General features: G+C 41.9%; 1 protein-coding gene across 11 annotated transcripts in view; it reads right to left on the bottom strand.

Annotated features, from left to right (window-relative positions):
- The window catches only part of LOC100650736 (metabotropic glutamate receptor), a 33,754-nt gene extending 11,599 nt beyond the window's left edge, over positions 1–22,155 (bottom strand). The window contains exons 1-7 of one of the 11 annotated variants that reach the window (XM_048410222.1): positions 21,500–22,155; positions 18,474–18,659; positions 16,441–17,763; positions 8,122–8,269; positions 6,924–8,039; positions 5,654–6,462; positions 927–1,039 (exon numbers count right to left, since the gene is read on the bottom strand). In XM_048410222.1, coding sequence (XP_048266179.1) covers positions 927–1,039; positions 5,654–6,462; positions 6,924–7,471 — 1,470 coding nt within the window. In that variant the 5' untranslated portion in view covers positions 7,472–8,039; positions 8,122–8,269; positions 16,441–17,763; positions 18,474–18,659; positions 21,500–22,155. Of the gene's footprint in view, positions 1–926; positions 1,040–5,653; positions 6,463–6,923; positions 8,040–8,117; positions 8,270–9,128; positions 9,598–16,440; positions 17,764–18,196; positions 18,660–21,499 lie in introns of those variants that run through there. The other 10 variants (XM_020865420.2, XM_048410223.1, XM_048410224.1 and 7 more) reach the window with 10 other exon arrangements.
- Positions 22,156–27,480: the final 5,325 nt, after the last annotated feature.

The raw sequence follows: 27,480 nt of genomic DNA, 5'->3' as shown, positions 1-27,480 counted from the left end.
TGTCGTCGGTTGTCCCATTAGCCATTCTATCATTTTTAAATAATATATGGACAGATGTGAAGAGTCACGAGTGACTTTGGCGATCAACAAGACAAAATGATACTTTTCAAGACATCATCCAAGACGGATGCTGTCACCGTTCCAAGAAGAATTATTACACCGTCATAAGAAGAATTAATACTCGGAATACTATAAAAGGAAAAAGAAGGGAAGACTCTCTGGTTTTGTTAGTTTCTACCCATAGAAGGTTAAAAAGCTTTACAGAGAAAGTGTAAAAACCTAAAAAGGAATATAATGCACAAAATGATTCAGAAATGAAAAAGGTCAATTATTTAACATTGCTTGTCGACAAGGCGAAGTAATTTAAAAGTGCGATTTACAAAAGTTTCTAAAAAAATTTGAGAGAACGGAGAAAGGAGAAATTCAAGTAAAAGTACCTTAAATCCAATTTCTCAAAGAAGAAAATCAATTTCGTGAAGCAGTTAAAAGACACTCTGAAGAAACAGGTTAGAAGAGCTTAAAAGTGACGAAGTGTACAAGGAATAGAGGATAAAATTCAATTGTGTAACCGAAGCTAATTTCCTAGGATCGGGGAATTATTTCAATTTATAGCAATTCACACTCGCCCGAAGTTTCAGGAAGGATAATTATCTCTGCCGGTCGTTGAAATTCGCCAAATCCAATAATAGGAACTTCAATTTCGATATTGTACCAGGTTCGAATGAGCGTAAAACTGCCGAAAGCGGTTCACCCGACGATGAGTCTGGAGTTCGCGGGAAGTTTGCCCTCCGGCTCTGGGGAATGATGACGAAGAATGATGCTAAAGAGGGTAGAAGGAGGGGAATGAGAGAAGAGAGAACGGGAAGGTCGTATTTCGACAAGTTCTAATTAATCGGTGGAAAAAAGTCAAAAGTACTTTTACTTGCCCGATAGTGATATCCATTAGACCCGTTGGTTGCCGATTTCCGAAAGTTGAGGATTTCGTAGCGCGCCAGCCCGTCCCCGTGCTCGTCGAACTTTACCTCGCTGCCAGCAGTGTCTGAAACATCATACTCGTGAGTTCCCTTTTGTTTTTCCAGAACGCGGAAGCTGAGAAAAGATACGATTTCGAACAGTAAAATACAGAGAATGTAGGGGCAAAGCGATAACAGCAATTTAATCAATTCCGTACTCCCGTAAATCGGCGTTTAGACGTTTAAAGTTCGAAAGCGTGTATAGATGCATCTAGACACCGATTCTCGCTCTACTGCAACCCTATAATTATAGTTCCTAGCCGTACATTTAGAATTATTCATAATTCTTAATCTTTCTCCGTTTAGTACAATTACGAAGTGTGAGCGAAGTTTAATGTCTCTCGATAAAATCATTTTCCAAGAACTGTTCTGTATCTATAAAACAATTGGCCTCTGTCCGAGTCTAGAAGTCAGCGTAGATCTTAATAATTAGATATGGAACACGACCAACACTGCTTCTGGCCAATTATGCTATATGAATTTAAGATAGATGTAAACGCAACTGCTTAAAATTCTTTTCATCTCTTTGTCTTTGGATCTAATACTATCAGTCTACCACCATTTTCAGTCGTTGAAAAATCATTTAAATGGAAGGAAATATAAACAGATAGAGTCAAAAGACACATATGTATCACCGTTTTTAAATCAAAATCAGCTGCTTTCTGTGAAAATCTATGGTATAAAGACACTTGTAAAGAAGTGGATGTTCAAGAAGTGAAAGTTTTGTACGTTTGTCCTAATACATTTTGTCTTAATTCGACGATTAGAGATTACAGTTACGTTTATAAATTTTTATCTATTCGTCGAGTCGTTCCGCGGAACGTAGTTGTTTCTTCTACACGTTTTTCAGTGGTTTTAAGACCAGGATTAATGCCCCGTTCAGGAAGGAGAGACTTTCCTCTGTTGCCTGTACATTACAAAACGTTTTATCAGGAATCCTAGTTTCCGGTACATTTTCCTATGTCTTTTCTCATATCGCGATCCATACGCTACATTTAGTTTCACGAAAAAGGGTTTCGTTAGATTTGCACAGCGGATTTACGCGGCCAATGCGACGATTTCATTTACATATTGCATGTTCGTTTCAGTTTTAATATATCCAGACAGACACGATCACAGCAATGCGACTTTTAATTATCGCACTTCCGCTTCGCGTAATTGACATACGATTGTGCTTGCCTCCAACCTCCATCTCTACCAGATAACTCGATGGAAACTAAAATTATACATATATTCCCCTTTGCGCTTTTAACACGATATAAAGAGCGAGGAATACGAAAACTTTCCAACGACTCCCTTCTTTTATTAACAGCGAGAAAACCTTTTTATTCGATGTAAATTAATGTTGGAACTGATTGGCATTTTTTGCCTGATATTTTTTTTATTATATTAACTCACGATGATTATAGATAGTACGCACGTAAGCACTTTCGCTCGTGAAAGCTATGGGAAGCTTATAATTTGAGAGGAATAATTCTTGATTAACGAGAAACGTTTGAAATCGAGATTATCTGATCTTGCTCTGGTTATTCTAATTATAAGCAGCTCGCGCGTTTTTCTTTCCTCGATACAGGTAAGGGGTTAAGGCAAGCAGTTGATTCGGGGGAAATAACGCGAAACATCAAGCACGATAAAGATTTTGCTAATTCTGCAAGTTGTACGGAAATTAAAGATCGTGGTAGCTTTTAACGCTCAAAGCAGTCAATTCGCAATTTTATTACGTAGAGCAGAGGTAGCAAACGGTAATCAGCCGCGGAAACGCCTAATGCATTCCTTCATTAGCTGCACGAGGCAAATTGTAATATCAGCGTGTATCAGATTAGGTCAGACTATGGCGTGTGCCCCACGTACCACGCGTTTGTTCCTTCGGCCCATAACTCAACCGCATACAGCTTTGCCACCTAACAACTGGAATAATATTTCTCCTTGGTGACCAGTCTATATTCCTGACTCAATTACTGCCACGCAATTAAAAATCAGCCATGCACGTACAACAAAGTCATGACTGATACGCATCGAATCGTAAAATCGACACGCTATGGCATCCCATCGTTGACTCTAAAAATGAACGAGCATTCACGGTCTCGTTAGAGAGTCTCTAAAACATGTAATAGATTCATTTACATGCACATTAAAAAAAAAAAGAAAAAAAAATAGAAAAAAAAGAAAGAAGAGAAAATACAAGAGACAAAAATACAATTTCTTCCGATCCATTTTGTGGTTCGAGTTGTAATCTCCGATTCATCCGGTCGCCCGTGGCGAGAGAGCTTGCCGCGCGTGGATCGATCTAAAACGTGCAAAGTCACCGAAACCGGGCCATTATTTCCTGGTCATTTCGTAGAAATCGCCCTCGACGTGCACACGTCCACCGAACGAATCGATAACGTTGGCCCCGGCCGCACCACCAACAGATTTGACTCGAGATATCGTTCGAACTCACCGTGATGCACGTGTACTTGATCGCGATCGATCACCGCGTCCGATCGTACGAGAGAAAAAAGAGGAAAATAAAAAAGATAGAAAAAAGATTGGAGAACATAAATCTATAGCAGAAACGAGGTTGAACACGAGGGAGATGGCAAAAAGGGATGTCGAGACGCGAGAACTGCCGCATTACCTACTTTGTTCTTTGAGACCGATGCATCTTTAACATAAACCTTCGTCACGCATTGGTTTGATAAACGGGGAAAAAACAATGGCCTTGGACTGCACATTTAGGATCGATACAGCACGATCCCCTTGTGATACTACCTCCCTCCACCTTTTTTCCAGTCTGTCTTTTTCTCTCTTCTCCTCATTTCCGTATTATCAAACCCTCTCTGTTCTGTCTCTCTACTTGTCTGCCGCTTTCCTCGTACGCGCCTGTCACCCAAGCGTCACGGTCGCACACTAGCGAAAAATTACGAAATCACGATGAGATTCGTCTGTTGTAACCTTCGTTCCTGTTTTTGACTTTAGAGTGACAGTCCGTTAAATCGAAAGTGCGATTAATCATAACTGAAATAAATACAATATTCTGGCTTTCAATGACGAATTTTGAAAAGAAACAGAAGAAATAATAATAGTGAAATAAAATAAAGTTTTATGTATTGTAAAAGCGCGCTTTAAATTATTGGAGTTCATCGTACGAGCATCCGTGCGTGTTAATAGAATTTGCTTCTAGAATGTAAGTTTAAATTTTAAAATTATAAATCATCAGTAAATATATTTATCAGTATCACTATGTACAGCTAACGTTAATTATTTGACCATGTATTCATTTATATTCTTTGACTCCGAACGACTCATCTCAACTCCCTTTCTACTTTCGTTTTCGCTATTTTTTTTCATTCCTCTGTCTTTGTCACAGTGTGCTCTTAGAATAAAAATTTAACACGATCCGTACTTTGGAATCGAATCGTCTCTCACTCGCCTCGTTGAGCAAGGCATCGCGGTGCTCGTATCAATTCCAAGTACGAAGCAACTAAAATCACCGCAACCATCATTCTCTAGTTCGTGTTTTCACCGGCCACGCCAAAAATTCGTTTCGCCCATACCCATGCCAGGAAATCTGAACCGAGGTACGAGGTCAGAATGAACGGCACGGCGCGTTCGGCCTTTCCGTGTTCGATCTAGGAATGCATTGGTCTCCGGAGAAATGCCTGGAATAATTCAGTCTGGTCCATTCTACGATCCTTGCAAGCTTTCGTGCGGTTAGAGGATGATTTGATACAAGAATAGTGTAAGATATATGGATCACTGATTTCGTTAAATCTTCGAGCACTAATACATTTTATCATTCTGTTCGCAACAATACTAAGCGATTCAGATCTGGAAACTATGCGGACCAACGCACTTCTCTAACTCTTGCAAACAGTTGCAATAAATTTTCGATAGATTAACAATTTCCGTCATAATCTAGATTAATTATTACATATTATTAATTATTTGTATGTTAATAGCAGATATCCTGATACTTATGAACGTCGATGTATATGAGTAAAATGATTCGGTCATTATTATCCAAGGATTAAATCCAAAACTGTTTTTGTTATCTTTATGTCAGTTCATGTAATAGAGAAACCAAAGATCGCGATCAGATTGACGGAATACTGGCAACCATAAAACCTTCGCTGTCTCACGAGCAAATGCCGCTATGTTGCCGGGAAAGTAACCGATAAAACTCAATCAAGCGCAAAATGCTCCGATTATCCGCGAATTATCCATCGTTCTCAAAGCAGGCTGCCAGGAACCGTCAAGGTCGGAAAAATTTCATATCGGCTCGCAGAACCACGCCGCTGTGAATATATTCGTTCTACCGCGTTTATTGTTCACCGGGGTCGTCGATATTATCGGTTTCGCGTTATAAAGCCTGGCGCGAATCGCGCGTTTATTGCTCGCCTTGTTGCAAAGGGAAAAATTTAATACGCGAATACCGGAATACGGAATCAGAGGTGAACCGCTGAACCAAAGAGGATGAGGGATGAAGGCGTAATATATGTATAATACATGCACGATTCTCAAATATAGTAATATGTTGTAGCGCATTGGAAAGCCCGAGGCAGTGACAGAAGGCCGTGCAAAATATCGAATTCCGCCTTTGGAGGCCGTTTGGGTTCGCCGTAACTTTTGTGCATCAGAGTATGTAATTCAAAACTCACCTGTAAAGGACACGTTCAGCAGGTAGTTTCTATAGAATAGGGCTCGGTCGTAGTTCGCCATCGCGGCGCATAAACCGCTGGTTTTCGTGCACACGTCCCTCTGAAGGTTGTGCAGTGCCAACGCGAAAGCGTACACGGCATCCACGACGAATTGAACCTTCGACTCTTGCTCATATCCGGTTTCCGAGGTCAATCTAAGCTTCAACGAGCACATGGTGCTATTTTGATTTCCTACGAGTCTGATATTCTTTTTGAGAACGCAACCGAACACTTCCTCCCAGTATTCGCTGAACCAAGGGTTTCGACGGTTCGAGTCCGGAGTTAAGGAGGCCATGTACTCGTCGAAGCCTGGAATGTTCTCCGATTGAAGCTCTACCGTGATAGCGCCTTCGGCTTCTTCTTCGAGACCCTCTACGAGTTTGATTTGACGACCCCAACCATCGCTGGCCAGCCATTGAAACGGTTGACTGGATGCTGTCATGTTGGATCTTCTGGCCGCTTCGAGGATTCCTCTAGCGTCCTCTGCGCGGGTAAACAGAATTACAGCTCTGGCATTCGGTTTTTTACTCAGTCTCTGGATGATATCGTCGAATACACGATCGTCTGCGGCGCTAGGCACTTTCGCCGCTACCGCGATGCACACGTTACGTTCTGTCGCTTCCCTGGTGAACACCTCGATCCCGTATTCTCCATAGCTACCCTCGGAGTAGACGGTCGAGACATAGGACCAATTTGCACTTTTCACCACGTCCACCAACGCGATCGATTGGAATGTGTCCGGAGGCACCGTCCTCGCGAAATAGTCGAACCTAATGGAGAGATTAAACGTGGATTTTCTTCGTTATTTCTGGAACAATTATCATAAAATATGCATATCGATAGATATATAGTATGACTTGGCACAAGCCTGAGATTCGTCTCTTGAGAAATCTTTGCAAATGTATGTTGTGTTCTTTTGGAGGATATACATATGTATACTGTTTCTTATGTTTTATAACTATAAAATTACTCCAAAATTTCGAATTTCTACACAGATGCAACTACGAGTATGCAAACTCGAATAGGTAAATTTATCGAAAATAGGAAAGGATCCACGCTTTACTAAAAATTATTGTTACAACGTATCTGCTATAAAGTAATTCATTCGTAAGAAAAATGAATAATGCAACATAAAGGTTAAATTTTCGACTAAGAAAATCTTATAGAAAGAACGAAACAATTTTGCTTGGTGCGATTAGCGCAATTTGCAAAAGAGAAAGTTCAAAGTTACCTGGTCTTATCGCTAAGCGCCTTAGCGGTAGAAGCAGGCGAGATCTGTGGAATGTGAAACAACCTCAGCAAATTTGCCACTTGTAACGACACGGAGCTATAGGAACCTCCGATAACGCCGAAGATCGGCCCAGCGCTGGCCGTCTTCTTCACCCTGGGCACGGATTTGTCCGCGCACTCAAGCACGCTGATATCCAAATTAGACAGAGATGCTCGAACAAAATGCAGACTTTGGTTGAGCGCGTACGTATCTCTGCCACAGGTGTCAAGGATGTGTACGCCCAGCGTGATACCTGGAAGTATCTTCTTGTCTTTGTTGATCTGATCCACGGCAAACAGCATCGCCTCGAGTCGTTGCACGCCTCGATTGTAGACGCTTGGCCCGCAAGAGGCGCCGCCCTTCTCGTGCACCGGAAACAGTCCTCCCAGAACAATGTCGCCAGGGATCAGCACTGATTCCCGCTCGCTGTGCGCCTTCGATTGACTCAACACCGATAGCTGGTGCAGTGATAGCAGCAGAATCAACATCTGAACGAAAGGCTGGCTCATTTTAGCCGGCTTGGACTTTGTCTACTTGTTGCGCGAAGCTTGCTGTTTGCTCAAAGATCGAAGCATTTTATGCCGCGTTCTCGTGAGAAACTTCTTCTGAATGACGTTGACGAATGTTTTCTGTCCGATTTACGATTAGCTGGATATTTCTTTAAGGTCGATTCCTCGATTAGGATGGTCAAGGTTTCTATAAATTCTACGTATTTATCGATTGCTCGGAACTTAACGAGATTAGGTTGCCGTGCTTCAAGCGCACTGTAGAAAAATCTTAGGTCGATGATTTTAGGCCTTCCGTGGTCACCAGGTTTCATTTGGACATCTTCTATTTATACGTTAAAGGCAGTCCTTGGACGATCCTTAGATACGGAATGATTGGTAGTGGCGAAATAGACGGATCCAAAGTTGTCTGATCGCTTTCGTACGTTCCTTAGTTAATACGCTTTCATCAAGAGTAATCCTAGCTATGATTTCATCCATCGTTTCCTCGAGCATCTTCAACCTTTTGTTCCTGAGCCACCGTCCCGAAAAAGCCCGGCTCAAATCTTGGTTTATCCTCCTCGCCTTCAGCCTGAAGTTCGCGTAAGCAATTTCGATATTAGTGCGTCAGGATTTGGGGGAAAGCGGAGAGGATCACCGGAGTACCTACATACATAGTTTATCGATCGTCCGAAGTCATCAGCCGAATGTGTTTTATTTTCCGATCAGACGACCCGCAAAAGTGCTCCTTCATCAATTTCGCGACACGCATCACGACTCTATTTCGACGATTCTTCGTCGTTCAAATCATTTTCTGCTTTCCTAGGTCATTAGGGGACACGTATAACGACGACCGTGAGAGCTTCCGGACGTAAGATACGACTTTTCTCTTGTTTTTCAAGTAAAATTATTATTTCTTTTAACAGTAGAACTATCGATGATTATAATACTTATAAAATTATTGTCGAAAGGATCAAAATGAAAGCAAGTATTGTATAAGTAGACAGGTGACTTTTTATACAAAGTGGCAAAAAAGCAAGTCTTTATCCACCTATACCTATTTTATAAAAAAGCACACTGTGAAATTTTTGTGAAAAATTACGAATTATTAATTTTCATCGTCTTGATAGTTCTAGTGCGAAAATGATTGTGGATTTGATTATTAGACAAAAAGATTTAACGGATCCTGCGATATTAATCATATACTTAAATTCTTAAAAGGCAGAAAGAGAAAAGACGGCTTATATCCGGAAGTTTCAAATTCAGATCTAGACAAACTAATTAAAACGTTACGTAGTACATGGTACCCCCATCGAGAAGAAGTGCTAGAGGAAAGGAACAAACGACCTTGGAAGATACGAATGTTACAGGTTCACGTACTGATTTTTCTGTTCATTTCGAGGAGAAATCAGATGCATTCGAAGTTTTCGAAGGTAAGTTTCCCACGTACAACTGAACGTCGCCGAAGCGAAATCGACGAAGGAAGACGAAGGACCTTTGCAAGACAACTTTCGAAGAAATCTCGAGCTCCTTTATTCTCGAATCCCCTCTTAATCTTTCAGTGAATTCTGATCGCGACAGGGAGACGATAAAAGTATTAATAAGTCGACCAGAGCCAAGAAAGATAGGATCGCGTGGAACTTCTATCTGCGATGGAAAATTCCAAAACAGATTTACCAACCTTACTATCTTAAACTTTGTTCCAGTCGTGTGATCGCGAAAGAACGTGTCAACGACTGACACGCTTTCCTTCTTCCTACTTTTTCCTTCCTGTTTTTTCGTCGTCTCTCTTTTTCTTCTTTTTTATCACCGCAGAACCGCCGGCTTTCCATCTCCCACGCTCACTTTTCGCGTCCCGTTTCGACCGATTTAACTTGACGACCAACGCAACCAAGCCGACTGCTATTTAGGACGATTTCACTTTTACTTTTTTACCGGGAAACAGAGGGGTAGCAAGAGACTCGGCGAGCGCGTCGCTCGCAGCCATCGCAGTGGCTGCGAAAATTCTCCGGCTCGACATTGCATGGCTCGGGCTCGTTAAATTTCCCCGGCTACGTACTCGTTAAGCGGACTTAATTTCACGGAACTCTAACAAGCGTGACCGTGCTCCCGGCTTTAAATTCGAAAGCCCTCCCACCACTTTTTTTTACTCCTTACCTCGCTGACCCAGCTGCCCGCACTTCGTCTTGTTCGAATCGCACGGTTTACCAATTACCACTTTTTCCCCAGTATTATCTTCCACGTGGCTCTCCATCTTGTTCTCCGAGTAAGACTTTCAGAGAAGTTTGACTAATATTACAGTTGTTCGTCGAGGAATGTTTATTTATTTCTGACTAATTGAAAGGAATGAAAATCGATCGACCTCCTAGAAATTTTCGGCCACCCATCAAGAGATCAAGATTAAACGTATAATACTACTGCATTGTTTTCTAGCGTGTATCTAATAAGGCATTTTTTCAACTTTTCGATAATTACATAATCCAGTAGTTGGAATATCGATAACGTTTATCATGTAGAATAGTGTTAGTAACGTATTGTATATGTAACTTGTTCGTAGTTATAGCGTATGTTTTAGTTGTATAGCCCAGGAAAATAGCGAAAAGTTATAAGGGAAGCGTAAGATCGAAGAGTTCAAGTACAAGTTTCATCGAGGTCGCTGGATGGTCTACCGACGGTGAACAAGCATCATAAGCGCTTGCACTCTAAGCCATGTGGCGCCGACTTTCCAGACGAATACATTGTATGTAGAAGACTTCAGTTCGCGCGAAGTAACCTCGATCCAGTTTTTATTCTTCGATTTTAGAAATGACACTCCTTCCCTCGAACTCTGTCAGTATACTTAACACTGGACCTTCCAAATCTGTCGAAATAACAAGCTTCAATTTTCTTTATCGCTCGAAACATTCAGAACCAAAAGAATTCCCCGTCGGTCTATCCCATTTAATACCTTGAAAAATCAACGCTCAACGAACTTTGCGTTTCATCGATCGAATAAAAAAGATAAAAAGGAGAAAAGGAAAGAAGGAAAAAGAAAACAACGAATCAAAAGCAGCAACGATACGCTTTATCTGGATGCTTTCGGGTCGCTTTGAGGGAAACAGCCACGGCGCAGCAGCCGCGCATTTTCAGGGTTCAGAGAGAAGTACAGGGGCTGTACTTTTAGCCACGAGATGGACGTCCAAATAGAAGCGTGCATATCGAAAATTTGTCACGTCGCGAATGCGCGCGCACTGGAATTCACGAAGTAAATGGGAGTTTTATGCAAACAGGCTTCCAGTTCTCCGGCAAGTGCCATTCTCCATTTCTTCGAGCCACCGACGCTCTTTGTTAACCGCTCGCGCACGGCCCACTTCTGTCACCGGTACGACTAACACACACGATCCCTCTAGACTCTAAACCACCTGAGCGACATTCTTATCTATGAAGAACCCAAGGAGAGCTAGAAGAACGGACCATTTATCTCTCATCCTTTATCTTACGTGAATGGTAAACTCTTATTAATCTTTCAGGGAAAGATTCTCTATACCTTCGTGCGAGAGACATCTTCTTCTCGTTTTTCTTTTGTAGCAATGGTACTTTCAATCATCGTGGTAAAGTTATTTACGTTAAGAGGATATTTCGATCTAACTAAGCTATTTGCACTGTAATTCGTCAAATTCAGTTATGGACAAATTTTAAGTAATCTAGTAGCTTGATAATAGGCTATTTAACTCGTTACCAGTGGTGTGATAAATAGTGAAATTTGAAAATTTGAAATAATTTTCATTTATAACGAATTATAGAATGCATACTTTCAACGCGACATTTTATCGCAATTTTCAAAATCGTTCTCTTTCATACAAAATCATTTGCTCCACCCCATTTCAGTATATCTCGAACGAAAGAGGAAGGAACCATTTTCCACCGACTACCTTTGGCCCTTCCACATAGAGACCGGCTGGAAATTTCAAACTGTGTGTGTCTCGGTCGAAAGGGAAGCTGGACTTCCTCAACCCTCGTCCTCTCTCCTCTTTTTTCTTTTCTCTCCGTTGAATATTCCGGAGGTTGAATATTCACACGCGTGTTTTCGTATCCCGATTCGCTCGATGTACTTTCTCCTCGCACGGAACCTCCACCATCTATACACCTCATTCTCTACCCATCCATCCACCTCCCCTTTTCCTGTTTGCGTCTGTCTCGCTGGCTTTAAATAAAAAGGGAGTATCTTCCCGTTTTCCCCGTTTAGAGTATCGACCAAGCGTAGGTGCAGTTCGCAACCACTCGGGATATTTACCCGAAGCTTTCACGATTCCAGCTGCCTCCGATATTCGCGCCTATCCCGCCCTTTCAATTTGGATACATCGATTTTCTTTCCCCCTCCCTTCTCCAAAAGCTCGAAAACCCTTTCTTTCTTAATAACGAAATCTTCGACGAAAATTCGCCGCAAATTTTATTTAGACAAGTAAAACGCTACGGTTTACATTCTTGTAGAGATCCGTGAAGCGGTTGGCACAAACGAAGAAAAACGGTATAAATGATCAAATCTTTCATTTGGGGGAACTACGAACAAATTTGTACTTTAACAGAGAAATTTGTGTGTTTTCAGCACGTTCATTGCGCACGACGAGGACCTGATTTAACATGGTACGGTATCCGCTTGAATTTTTCTTTAAAAATGTTGGTAGATCGGTCGCAATACATAGTGACTTCAAAGTTCTTTATGGCCAAAAAATTACTTTGACGTGCGTTGAGAAAGGGTCCAGTGTAATTCGGACCGATGTATGCGAACCATAGAATAGCTGTATTTTCGCGTAGAATCCCTTGGTTAAATTGCCAACTAATTTCGAACAGATCGAGACAGCGCGATTTTGGGTAGGACAAATCTCGGGGTGTGCCGAGATTCAGGCGATTCGTCGGGACACGAGATAGATTAGAGCGATAGCATGTGAAAAATTTGTCGAAATAGCTCGAAATAATTGCTCGTTGTTCCACCTTTCGTTTCCCAAGCTAGGAAGACTAAAATTTAAGAATTGGAAAAAAAGAACGAAATAAAAATATGCGTATCCAGTACTTGTAATTGCGAGTGAACCTTCCGTGTTTACAAAACGAACGATGTGTTCCGCATTCTTGAACACATTATAGCAGAGTAGATATAAGAAACGTGTATTTAACCTCAACCTATTAAGGATCAGTGTTGCGTTAATTCTACGATATAACTTTTTCCTACGCAATTCAGGTCATCAAGTTCTGTTCTTTAACGTCGTCTCGAATTATATTCGGAGTATATTTTATATATTTGTAATTATTTAGATCGTTGTAATCATTTAGATTATCGTACTGTGGTTTAACGAAGCAATATATAAATTACTTCACTTACGTTTTCCAATAACGTTACGTTTATACAACTTTTACGTATTATTCGTGCACTTGGTCCTTAATGGGTTAAGTACAAGTTCGCCCTCCGATTCGATGTCCATTATTTTCTTAGTTTCCTTCCACGAATTTCCGAACAATTTCCTTCGTTGCCTGTATCACGAAAAGATAGGTCGCCAGATGTTCTTTCCCGAGCTGTGCAAGAGAGACCCAGATAGAGAGGCGGGGAAAAAGATTTCTCGCGAAAAGCAATCTCGATTGCTCGCGTGTATCTTCGAGGCCGACTACGGAAACGTTCGATCCGCTATCGTCTGTGTATACATTTATGTTCACATATGTGTATATGTAGGACGTGCGCGCATTAGTAGTTTCCCGGGCAATCACGGGCCGGAAGTTACCCGCAAAATTATTAGTCCGAAAACCGGATACACAGGTTCGATATATGCGATAGAACGTCGCGTCGCGTCGCGTCGCATCGTGGTGAACGGATACTCGGCAACTACAAGGAACAGAGTTCAACAAGTTTTGCGAAACCGGACGAAAAAGTCGTGGATCACGATGGAATTTCAAATTGGTTCGATCGAAGCGAGGAGTAACGAATTTTCATGTCACGTTGCACGCTGAGTAATTTAACATCCAGAAAATATTAGTTCAAATCTCTGGATATCGCGCGATTAGATATGGCTGTTACAATCTTAGACGGAAGTGTTAATTAGGAAAGATCGATAATTTAACGCGGACGATTTATAAAATCAATTAAGGTAAAAGAGTAGCGATGGAATTTTGTATTTGTTTGATCGAAAGGATCGAAAGGTGAAATGTTGGATTTGTCACTTTGATATTCATCCGGATGTTTCAGAATGGAAGATAAGGCATTTAAGAGCATCAGTTCTGAGCGTGAGTGTGTACACGCAGTAATCGAAATAGTACACTTGGTAAACGCGATAAATTTCATGCTAAACCTATTTATTCCCAATTTCGTGGATATGCTATTTAACCACTCGAAACGAGGTGATTGTTAATTCAAACATGAGATAAATATCAAGACAACTATACATAACGTATTATAATAATCTCTATAGAAGCGCTTCAAGGTTGAATTACTCGTGAATTTACAGGTATCTAGACCTGCAGAGTCGAAGAATAGTTTTACTTCTCTCTAAATGAGGAATCTCTCGGCAAGTTCAAAGGAGAACCCCTGTTCGTTACAATAATCGCGTAGCATCATCCTGTCTGTCCTTTTTAACTATTCTCCGTTGTTCCTTGGTCGAATTAGTTTCCTTCAAAAGATAGTTGGAAGCAAGCGAAAGCATTGTTGTCTCGCAAAGCATTGTTTCCGGCGATTCTGGCGTTTACGCCCCTCTACAACACAATTGCAACGATTTCACCGAGTGAGAAAGGGGGAAAGAACAAATAATTTCGCATTTCCTACGCTATCGCAACCGTATTGCTTTTTCTCGGTTCAGCGTCGCTCCAGCTTTTAGAAAAGTTCTTCTAGAAAAGTTCTCTTAACGTTTTTACCGAAAAACATCCCCTTTTGTACAATCTCGTGCTTGTCGGTCAAATTTTTCAGAGATCACGGCGCGTGTCTCTGATCTCCCCCTCGTTGAAATATCAACGATTCTTGATACATGTCGTCTTTATCGGATGTCGTAAAAATGAAACAAGATTCGAAATTGTTACTATCATTAAAACTTGTATTCATGCTACCTACTAATTTTTTATTATGTGTAGATATTTTTTCGGTAAATAATGGTATAATCATGCAATAGTTGTATCGTATTAAACTGCTAATGCATAACGCATATAACAGGTACGATGACTATATTCATAAAAAATTTCTATCAAGTGTACAAATATTTTCGGAAATCATAGTTTTACTTGCTTACATCGACTGCTCTATTCGTTTAATAAAATTCATGTGTTTCCATTAGTTTGAGACAGATCTTCGATCACCTACTATCAGTTGCCGTAATAACGTAACAAAAATTTCAATATAACCTTTTAAATTCGACAAAAAGTTGCAATTTATAAGAGGGTCGATTGCCGTCTCGTCATCGTCGCTTTATTTTACAACTTTTATCTTTAACCCCTGCAGAGCGTCCACGGAAGAACGTCTACGGAAGTAACATTTTCTATTCGAAGCGCAGGGCGTGCGAAATAGCCGGCATCGAATTTTCAATGGAGCTCCTGACGAAAGATCGTTTGAGGATTAGCAGCCGCTTTCATGGCTGAAATGCGCAGAATTAAATATTCCTTAGACTCGCTGGTTTTACCTCTCAGCGTCGGAGAATCTGTATATTGCATAAAGTAAATCGGGTTTTCCGTGATTTGATATTCTTGAGGCTTGTTCCCGGTTCTGTATCCTGTAGACCTGGATAGACCGTCTGAAATTATAATGCCTGCATCGTATAGCTAACAAGCTCTATTAGAATCACTGACAAAACTGTCCTAGTTACGTGTAATAATATACTATACCTAATGTTTGAAATCTCTGTGAGATCGTACTCTATTGGAACATCTTCAAATTGTTTGTCCGTTTTCCTCTGATATGTTAGAAAGGATATGAATTAACTCGAACGAACGGATGAAATAAAAGAAATCTGTTGCTCGAGAATCTAAATGAACAGCCCGTCTCGTTCGCCGCTAGAAATTTGCTAATTCGCTCACGTACCGTGAATAATTGGGCTGCGTAAAGCAGAACGGTTTTAAGTCGTTGCTCGATAAACATCAGACAGGTGTCTGTTGCATATAAAGTCTGGCTCGAGCTCGGTTCGCGATTATTGAACCACTAGATTGTTAACAGTTTCGAAACTAGTGACGCACCATGTGCGTCAATGTAAGGGAATTCTTTATCGGTAATCGTTATCAGTCAGTTATGAAAACAGTTGGAAGTATAAGATCGCGCGAAAAGAGTGTAAGAGTGAAATTAAAAATTGCGTGAAATTGAAAAGTGATTAATGACTGTAAGATAGAGAGAAAAGCGAATAGTACGTAAACAAGACCAGAAGAACATGGATATGTCGGTTTCTGAAGATTGTCTTTTAGCTAGAGATCGGCCTAGAGTGGGTTAAATGGCAATTCGTGTCGACTCGACCGCTCGAAATCGTATGTACACGTTCGATTTACGGCAGAATTCCATTTATCTAAATCCATCGATGGATTCAGATAGTCAGGGGATTCAAACAGTTCGTATAATTGGAATTCATATAATAGAAGTTTCACTGATTCCCCATAATTGCAATTTTTCGAAAGAGTTCACTTTTAGATAAGTGGATTTCGATCAGCTGGAGTTTATTTAATCGGACGCTAATTAAAATTTTGTTGAAATAAATAAAGTTTGTATAATAAAAATTCTGTTATATAGTAGAACTCTGCATTCAGATAAGTGGAGTCAATGAGCAGGAATTAGTTTAACCGGGCAGTATCTGATATTTCGTTCCAATAAATGGAGTTCAGATAAATGGAGTTTCACTGCATGTTTCTCCAGACGAAAAACATCATTTTCTTCGTGAAGCAGCCAGCTCTCAAGTTCGACGACCGTACTTTTCGCGCACCCTGTGCAGATCCACGGTAGCCGATTCCAAATATAAACTTTCCGGTCTTCCTCTCCCAGTCGTTGATTAAAGGGTATTACTTACTCGGTAGTCGTACAAGCTCGACAAGTCGACCCGTTTTCTTTGAGCGTGAAGCGAGAACCAGCAAAGTGCTATTCCTCTGTTTCTTCGCCAACCTTTCCACGCCACCCCTCTCTTTTTCTCCGTTCCTCTTTCTTCCTCTGATTTCTTCTCTTCCTTTTTTTCCACTTCTCCTGTATTGCCCGGTCGCTACGTCTGATTCACTCTGCCTCTCCCTCTTTTGTACCTTCAACTTGCCAGGAAGATTCGAGTTTCCGCGATACGGTCCAGCACCTTCACCTTTTTCTCTCTTCTCTCTTCCCTTTTCCCCCTGTCGCTCTGTTTCTCTCGCTCTATCCCCCTCTCAGCTCCACCCCAACCCTCCTCCTTTTCTCATATCACGCTCACTATTTCTCCTCATCCTCGTTTTCGCTTTTAGTTCCGCCACCCTCGCTCTCTGCACTCGGCAACCCTCCCCGCCTTTAATACAGCAACCTCCTCCTTCTCTAGGCCACCGACGTTGAACCACCCCCGACAACGTCCTCTTCAAAACTCGCTACACGCGCAACACTTTACCAAATGAGTTCTAATTCATGCCACGTTCCTTGCCGCTCCCCTCCACCTGCCTCTACTCTTTCCCTCTCTTTCTATCCCTTACACTTCCTTTTTCTCGTTCTGTTTCACATTCGTCTTCCTCTGTCTCACCCCTTTTTTCTTTGAAGTACCCGAAGCTCTCTGCCACTACTCGACTTTTCGTTTCTTCCACTCGTCGACGAAGGCGCCGCTGCTGTTCATTTAGAGACTCACCCCCACTTACGATGTCGCGTCGTCAGTATGTTTCGCCAACGCTTAACCTCGGCTTTTCGTACGCGCGCGTTTATGAATCGCGTTGTCATACACGCGATTCGACGTCGCTCATCCATTGGACGGCTCACAGTCCGTTAGAGGAAGGACCACCCTCTTCTTTGTTTCCACTCGCACCACTCACTGTCTCCTTCATTACAGTCGCTTTTTCACCCTTTTGGTCACTCTATCTTCCATCGTTTATTTGTACGTTCGTGGTATTTGGATTTCGTTATCCCGTTTAATTCGAGCGTTTTACCGCTTGACGGTACTCTTTCGACTTGAAGGATGTCGCTACGCCTTCTGGTGCACGTATTTTTGGAACACGAAGAAATTGGACGCGTGTGCCGGGAGATGATTTCACCGAGCGGACTCGGAAGAGAATATATAAATGGATTCTACCACTAATTTCACGTTTTCTTAATCCCTGATGGATTGAGTCGTCGACGAGAAGGAATAGTGGCCTGTTGAGATCCGATATAACAAGCGCATAGGGAAACTGATCTGGAAATGGTAGAACTATGATCGCACCGACTTCTAATTGGAAGGCTTTCGCGACGCTACAGCAACGGGATTCTATCGTAAAGCGGACCAAAGACTTTCGATCGACGCTAGATGGAGCAAAGTTTTCGGATTAGCCGATCCAATTCCCCAATCGCTCTGCAACTCACGAATCGATATCGAATCCGCTGCCTGGATTCCGTATAACGCGGTTAAGATTCGTCGCGGTTATTTCAATCTCGAGACCCCGATGAGATGGTGCCAGGCATTCCCAGACGTCGGTTAAAAAAAACAGGGGACGAAACGTCGTTTCTCGAACGCGATATTAAAGCCCGGCGACGATGCTGTGACGGTTAGATTCCAAACGGAAACGATGGTACGGTAATCGAGCTACAGAACGTACCAAGATAGTCAGTCCATGAATTGCGATGGTTACCTGTAACGCGGTCTAGAATCCGAGCAATTGCTAGAATGCCGTTAATCCAGCATCGAACGTGGTAACGGTGTTTAACGGACGAAACTGGAAAGGCTGTATCCGCGAGGAGACGGATCTCCTCGACGCGTCTGTGGTCTGTTTGCCTTACGATAGCGAATCAATAGCACCGCTATACCGCCCCTCAGCTTCGTTCTCATTATTCGTGCAATCGAGTCTTCGACTTGTGGCGACCTTATCTTTCGTAATAATCGTCTCGAGCGACGTGCTACTCGTTTACCAGCTCTCTATATTTCTAGCTCCGTTTCTCCACCGTTTCGCCATCCGTAAGAACGTCGGAATTGTTTTTCCGTTCACCAACCTCCAGCTCCTAGCGAGCGACACCTCCTCGTTTTCAGGGTCGCCCTCGAGAAATTTTGTTCACTCGTCGCCTTCTGACACACATTTGGCCACGGTTATCGCGTGTCTGCGAGCAATAAAAACAAATCAATATCACCCTCCTCTTCCTTTCCTCCCCCCTCCCCCCATTTCTCTCTATGTATGTATGTATGTATCTATCTATCTATCTATCTCTCTACCGACGTTACTGCCTGCGGATACTTATTTCACCCCCTTTTGTGGGCGCCGAGATTACTTTTCTCTCCCCAATTGTCCCTCCACCACTAGGACCTATCCCTTTATCTCCCTTCGGTTCCGGAAACTTTCCACTCTTCTCGATGTTCCTCTTAGGTTCCTTCTTTCCCCCCTTCTCGATCACAGCATCCTGTTCGCCTTCCTGAAAACGACTCCCTTTCTTCGCCAGTATCCTCTTTATTGCCGGCCTTGTTACTATTTTATCAGTCTCTGCGTCATCGGGACAAGGTCTCTGTCTTTCTTACTGTCTCTCCTTCTTTGTCTCTTCTTGCCTGCCTCTCGATCTCAAAACTCGCCATGCAGTTTCATTCTTTTCTTCCTTTTTCTTTCATTATTACGATTATTATTAGCATTGTTGTTATTATTATTCGCATCGGCGAATCCCAGTAAATTTTTCTTATTATCCTTGGTAAGAGCTCATTAGAAGGCTGATCGATCAGCACGACATTCGATGAAAGACTGTAACGAAAAGCCCGCGTTTCATCGTCGAGGGGTACTTACGATCGTTTGCCATCCGATGCTAGTTTAGACGCCAAGTATACGTAATCACGACATCGAATGCTCCTTTCACGACCAACCGGTGATTTTAGGTGGCAACGACTATCAAAGTTAGTTTTCATTTGATTTTTACGGCACACGTTCCGATGAAATGATTTCGGACTGTCGAATTCTTTAAGCCTAACATTCGTGTCTCGATTTATCTAGAAATCGTGCAATTTTCGAAATTTGGCTACGGGGATGGGTATTTAAAATGGTATCTGTGAAGATGGTACATGAAAGAAAAGCTCACATTATGTTATGCAACAGTTATTGTTCCTTTGAAGTCGAGAAATAGTTTGGACACACCTTAACTGCACTTGAAAAGATATTTCAGATTAAGTAAATAACTGATTCATACCAGTTAAGTGACATTAAGTTGCTTGAATTTAGATAACATAGCTTATCTAAACGAGACTCGAGAGATAACTCTTTTTATTTAGGTTTTCTGGTCATTTTCTGGCATGGAAAGATCAAGATTATTTGGAAACACTTAACGCGATTGTTACGCTAATAAAATTGTATTCCTCCATCGCGTAGAATGATAAAACTGGCGAATTTTAAGAAAATAACATTTCGCAACACAACAGACTATAGAAACAGTAAAATCGGAAATTCTTGTAGGCAAAATTCAGACAAATCTTATTCAGACGTCGTATAATACGTTTGTTAATTAAGATGCAGTTACCTAATATAACGTTAGAGGAATTATGAACAAATATAGTACTGCAAGAGTAATACCCTGAGATATCCCTATTTTTCGATATAAATACTAATAGTGACTCGTTATTGTGACATTATTATGTAAATTGTAGTGAATTACCCGAAGTGACGGTTTAAGAAAGTAGGCGATACATGGTGTATGGTGATAGATCTAGGAAATTCTCATCAAAGAATTCCAGGCCGATCTTTTTGACCGGCCCGATAGTTCTCGAGTTAATTCCATTGAGAATATACATAATATAACCCGAAGTAGAAAGGTAGAAAGATTATCTATCCGACCAATAACATGAATCTTCTTGCCGGGCCCCTCTTTTCCGTTTCAGTCTAGGAAAAAGCTTCAGAGAATCGACTCCGGTGGCTCGATTCGAGGAGCAATCACCGCTTACGCCTACCCTCAAAGGATCTCTGTGCCGAGCGCAGGCGAAAGGAAGAAGTTTAAACTTACGGCCCGAGGGGTGAGTCTCGTAGAATTCCAGCATGGAACGGTCAGATGTGTAACGAGCGAAAGAGAGGAGAAAAAAAAAAAGGAGAAGAAAAGAGGAAGAGGAAATCCATAGCGGTTGTTCACGGGTTTTTTAGTGCGGGTTAGCGTTATCGTGCCCCGTCTGAAAACTCTTTAGATGAACGCTTAAAAGCCTTGGGTACGAAAATTGTCGGCTGACCTAAATAACGATCTCTCTATTTCATTCATTCCGCGGCGCGGAAAAAGCGCTGGCGACACGCAGTCGACGACGACGCCCGACGCGACGTTCGCCACCGCTGCCGCATCGGTTTCCCTCTCTGTTCGGAAATAATTAGCCCCGGACCGCCGCCGCGTGCAAATATGATGCGTATCGAATCGATAATTCCTTGCCAGTGAGAGGAGCACGATGTGTTTACCACCCCTACATCGTAGCCAAATGCAGATGCCAAGGAAATCAGCCGGAAGGGGTTGAATCTTCGACGATCCCTCGATCAATGACGGTTTCGCTCAAACCGGTTTCGGTCAAACGTTGCTTCTTCCTATTCGAATTGCCTCCGAAGCGATTACCGACCTATATCGAAAAATCAAAGACACGATCGTCGATCGATCATCCTTGTGATTCTTCGTGAATCCTTAGGCTTCCCCCGTTTTCTTACAAGTCGTGTCGAACAAAGTCACGCCTAATACCATGGAAATGAAAGAACAGCGCGGTAGAAAGAGAGATAAGGAGAAGGAGAGAGAATGCTAAAGGTTCCCGTTAAACGCGCGCGTCCGAATGGTTTGTGTCTAACATAGAGATTTAGGTAAACCAAGGTTATCCGAGGCGGGTGGCAAGGATCGGCCTCGGTGCGACATGCAGCCGCGAGAAAAGTGGCAACGATCGAATATCTTGTCCTTGACGGACCTAGTAAGCCTTTTTTCTTCCGACGCTTGGATCCCTTGCTACTTACCACCTTTCGGATGATCCTCAGATATCCAGGGCTTTTCCTCGACCAGGCGGAGGGAAACTGTTCAGCGATTAACTACCAGCTACTGCCGATCTGTTCACGCGAGAACACGTTCCCTATTTCCAGTAGCAGAACCACTTGTACCCTCGAGATCGATTCGCGAACCACCCCTTGCACGTGTAGCAGAGATTCGATTCACCACCAACGATTCGAAAATCCCTGCTGCGGGTATGCTTTTGCTTACCCCCGACAGGAAGATCACAAATCTCGAGAAATCAAGCACCAATTCCTTACTTTATCTTAAAGCACGCGATGACGCGTCTCGAACAAACGAAACCAGGGCGATCCCACTAACTCGACCGCTCGACGACGAATTATACCAGCTGATATTAGGCGTGGAGGTCAGGATACTGGTCCAGAAAGGTGCATCCGAGATTCGAACGATCCGTACACATCGTGCCCTAGATTCGATCAACCCGGTCTGAACCCGATCTTTCGTTCCCCTCTTAGCTCATCCGTTCCGCGAATCGGTAATCGAGGTGTTAAAAGGGTTCTCGAGGGGGTTGTTTGGCAACATGACGGGTAAACGCGAAGCGACTACGCGTCGTGGTTGCCGCCACAGCACGACTGGCCGGCCGGCCGAACCACCCTCACTGCTTTCGCCCCGTATCTCCTGCCTGCTTTTCGTCTTTCGCTCGCGCGCGCGCTCTCTCTTCCCTTCTCTGTCTCTACTACCCTCACCACCACCGTGCACCCCTCTTTCCCCCATTCGGCGATCCATCGAGCTGCTATATATGCGTTTCGTTTCTTCCTTTTCCAACTCGATATTCCGTCACCTTCTCGCATCCCCGAATTTCCCGTGACTTTTCGATTTTCCGCGTGACGTTACGTTGCTTGCAGTTTCAAACGTTTCCGTCGTGGTCACTTGGAACGTATTAAAGGTAATTTGCGTAGAAATTGGCGTCGTTCCTATGTTAAAGTCGTTTTACAGATTAGAATCGTTCGTTTCGAATGTTTCAAGGTTTATCAAGTCAAATTTAACTCTTGGACATTGCTACGTTGTTTTTGGTAACGTTTTGCGTTATGCGAGTTTTCTTTTGACATCATCTTTCGCTAATTATATCGTAGCAATGTTATTTCCAATCATCTTTTCTACTTCTCATTTAATATCGATTTGCATTTATTTGACTCTATCGATTTCTAAAATAAAAATAAAATTGTATTAAGGTCAAATTCCTTTCTAACAATAGTTTTCAAGGGTTAACGCGTTTTACGGCACAGAATAATATAAGTTTATCTTTCTATGTAAATTCCCTCGATAATAACGCAAATCCATTGTAAACCTTTCGAATCGACTTACAGGAGAAATAGAACCAAAGATGCGACACGAGGTAACGTAACGAAGAAAAGAAACGCGAGTTCACCTTGCAAACACCTCTTGGTCATACACATAAGCCCCCGCACTACCGATAATAATTAATTCAGCAAATTGAACACTCATCACAGCAGACGTGCCGTGTTTGAACACCGTGTTAACTCGCCGCTGTAACAATATTACAACAATCATCGCTTCGGTGATGACGAGTGCGTCACGTACGCCTGCAAATTATAGTAACACGGCGTAATTCACGAGACACGATGGATTCTCGTCTGGAACGAGCAAACAGACCGGATCGATCGCGATCGCGTGTACTGTCTCAAAAATACAGACGTCCTCGAGACGTCTTTGGACGCCGCGCCGCACAGCGCCAATGGAAAATTTAAAAAAAAAAAAAGTCGTTAGCTTTAAAGATCGTAAAAAAGCTGCGAATAAAACGTTGTATATTTTGTTTCTAAAACGGCGCTCGATCGGGCCTCGAAAGGGTTACACCGAGTTATTTTTACGCTCGACGCGTTTCTTCGCGGCACAGAAGGAAGAAGGAGTAGTGGTCTTTCGGAAATTCTCAGTTCGTGCATCAGTAACAAACATTGCTCGGTGTAAATTTTCTCGCGTGCTCGATCGAACCACGAGTAGCATCTCTTTAGGTGCACTCGCGGTCGGAAGTCGAGAGGATCGAATCGTACGATGGTTGAACCGAAATGGCCATCGTCGATCAAGGAACATTAGTTACATTTCGACGCAACTATGAGAAATTACGATCGAGTTCTCGAAAAATCTGTCAACAATTTTCAATATAATCGTCCGTTTTCCTGGAACAATCCGCGAATGGTTTCCCACAGAAACGACGATAAAAAACGATGAAAGTAACAAAAGCACTAATAAATCTGTCTCGGAACGGCATTCGATCTTGTTCGCAGGTTTTTCTAAGATGGATGAACACGAAAGAAGCTATACACGATTCTGTCCTTGGTTGGTGCCTTCCGGGCCGTTTGCACGCGCGATAGCTTAAACAGCGCCTTACACGTGACATGTCGAGAGAAGCGTCGCGTCGCCTGCAGGATTTATTCTGTAGCCGGGATAAACTGCGTTGGAAATAATACCTTAAACGCGGTGCAGCTTTCACGATGGCACGTCAAAAAGTTTGACAACGACGGCACGATGCATTAATTAAAATGAAATCCTCGGTCTGGCACTGCCAGCTCGGCTCCTCTAATTCGCCGGATATTCCGGTCCAGCTCCTTCAACGTCCGCCCGGGATTCGAACAATCTCCTTAAACGATGCGGAAATTAGCAATGAAATTATTATTAGACGCGTAGAGAGAGAGAGAAAGCATTCGTAGAATCAATGGAATATTCTGAAAGAGATGAAATGACAGGTTTTTCGTGCGAAAATATCGGGATAAGATTAGATACGTTGGATTGAAAAATTTTGGTAACGTAGTTGCTAATAGTACATTACTAACATTTTAATGGAACATTACCGATAACGTTACCATGGAACGTTATTAATAATTATCAAAGTACTCTATCAAAGTAGATAAAATCTTAGTATCATAAAGTAAGATACGATTATTTAGTCAGTTATAATATCTTAAATGTTTTAACATGTTTAACATTTATACTTTAATATCTTTCATATTTATGAGAATATATCGAATTAAATATATTCCATTTACCCGCATTTTCCCCTGCCTTAACCGTTTCATAGGCAATAAAAATTAACCATGAGAGTAATAATGATTATTTCCATTAATTAATTAATTAATTAATTAATGATAATAACCTAATTAATAATACTATACTATCTACTGTTCATAAATATTTTACCCATTTTTATGAAGTAATCTTGTAAATTCGACCAATCGCGGGGAAATGCGTTCACGAGGAAGCGCGTCAACGGGAGTCGTAAATTCCCGTTACGATTCTGCGAATCGACACCGCGAGTAGATCGATCCCCTGATTTCCGTTGAGATAATAGGGCTGGTTGAAATGATATAACTCTGTGATTAACAGTGTTATAAATTATATTTTCCAACAACTTAGTAGAATGAGGGTCGGTAGAGGAACAGTCAGTTGCTCACGTTTTTAGTTAGAAGAATTCTCCAAACACCTCTGCAACACATTCACACCACACATTATCAACAACAGCAACCTCGAAAGTCATACGGAGGAGGATCCACAAACCACTACTACCACAGCCGACAAGGAATACACCATACCTAAAACATCGGCACAAGAAATTAGAAACATAATTGATAAAACAAAAAACAACAAAGCGCCAGGAATCGACCTAATCAATGGTAAAATCTTGAAAAACCTTCCGCCAAAAGCAATAAGACTAATGACAATAATATTCAATGCAATTCTAAGAATTCAATACTTCCCCAAACCATGGAAATTAGCACAGATCAAAATGTTACATAAACCAGGCAAAGACCCGCACCAAACTGCATCTTACAGACCAATATCACTGCTCTCAGTATTTTCCAAAATACTGGAAAAGATAATATACGACCGCATAAAAACAATAATAGAGACAAAAAAACTAATACCGGATCACCAATTTGGTTTCAGAAACAAACACTCCACGATAGAGCAAATGCACAGTCTTATAAACGAAATAATAGTAGCACTAGAAAACAAGGAATACTGCACAGCCCTCTTTATAGACATAGAGAAAGCATTCGATAAAATTAACCATGAAAGTCTACTACAAACAATTAGGAAACAATTCCCGGAGCAAATACACCACTTAATAAAATCCTACCTAAGCAGCAGAACCTTCGTAATAAAAATCAAGGACACACATTCTCAAGTTAAAGACATCAAGGCCGGGGTACCACAAGGAAGCGTCCTAGGCCCAATACTATACACATTATACACGGCGAACATACCAACAACTACCAACAGCACAGTATTGACATTCGCGGACGACACAGCTATACTAGTCAGGCATACTAACCCAGAAACGGCAGTCAAAATACTACAAGAACATATCGTAAAAATAGAAAATTGGCTACAAGAAAAACAATTAAAAGCAAACCCCAATAAATGCAACCATATTACATTCACGCTACGGAAAAAGATACCACCAAACATCCTATTGAACGGCACGCATATAACGCAAACAAAGCATGTCAAATACCTAGGACTCCACTTAGATCAAAAACTCACCTGGAAACTACACATCAAATCAATAGTAGATAAAATACAGAAAACAAGGAGACAAATGCATTGGCTAACAAGCCGAAAATCCAAACTAAGCACAGAAAATAAAGTAAAAATATATAAAACGATCATAAGACCAATCTGGACGTACGGAATACCACTATGGGGGACGGCAGCAATGAGCCATATAAACAAAATAGAGGTAATACAGGCTAAAATCCTCAGAACAATAGTAAACGGACCTTGGTACGTCAGAAACGAAGATATACGAAGGGACCTGGGAATGCCAACGGTCAAGGAAGAAATTAGCAGATACTCCGAGAAATACAAAACAAGAATAGCAACACACATAAACCGGCTAGCTGCGGAAACATACAAAACCATAAATATGGACAGAAGACTAAAAAGGAAGCACCCAGCAGACCTAATAAAGGACATAACCTAAGAAACACGAGGATGGTACCCCGCTGGGGGTAGCCACCAACATGCTAAATTAACCGTTAAAAAATTCCACCAAATGTCCAAATTGGACAAATTGTGAATTTTAACAAATAAATAAAAAAAAAAAAAAAAAAAACATTTTTAGTTAGGAAAGTGAGAGCAATGTTGAGAATGAAGATAAAAGGAAGAAGCCTCCTACCAACGTGGTTCACGGGCGACATTGTTTATGGAAAAAACCAGCTTTTCCGTTAGACAACTAATCGGCTTTTCCCGTTAGACATTCTCCGTAATTTGTAAGAATGTACAATAGACCTAAGGACCGTTTTATGTGCCAGCTATAAACCGAAAATACTTGCAGGATTAAAGATTCCTGAAAGCTAATAAGACTCGGTTTATTGTGGGGCCTTAGGTTTATCGAGGGTTTCTCTAACGGTGTTTGGGCCTTGTTGACGATCAGACAATGAAAGACGTCGCACGGACCTTTTTTTTCTTCATATGGGTAAGCATCTACATCTAGTCTCTCTAATCGATATTAAATTTTCATCCTTGCAGAACGAATTCGCATAGCCGAAGTTTCGTTTCGGCCACCTCGTTTCCGCAAACTTTACCAATCTTTCACGGTCTCTTTACGCGAGAGCGGTTTTTCGCCGAACGAATACCCATGAACAGCTGCGCCAGGTTATTAATCAATCGTTCCCCTGACTCGACGAATTTCACCAGTTTGTTTTAACTTAGCGTGCACTAATTCGTACACATTGGTGGCCCCCATTCCACGTAATCGCAGGGGTCATGTATTTCGCGAACGATTTATTTTCTTTCCGGTTGCCTTTCCCCTTATTTCACGCGGCCATTCGCTAGCTAGCCATTTCACTATTTTACCTGGAATAATGAAACTCCAGATTAATCCTATCAGTCAGAGTTTCGAGCAGCATTTCGAAACAATGTGTCGTTCGACTGGTTCGATGTTTGCGTCCAATATGAAACATAAGCAATG

The sequence above is a fragment of the Bombus terrestris genome, chromosome 11 (genome assembly GCF_910591885.1).
Source record: "Bombus terrestris chromosome 11, iyBomTerr1.2, whole genome shotgun sequence".
Taxonomy (NCBI): Eukaryota; Metazoa; Arthropoda; class Insecta; order Hymenoptera; family Apidae; genus Bombus; species Bombus terrestris.
The sequence above is the reverse complement of the archived record's forward strand: the minus strand, read 5'-3'. Positions and strand labels throughout refer to the sequence as shown.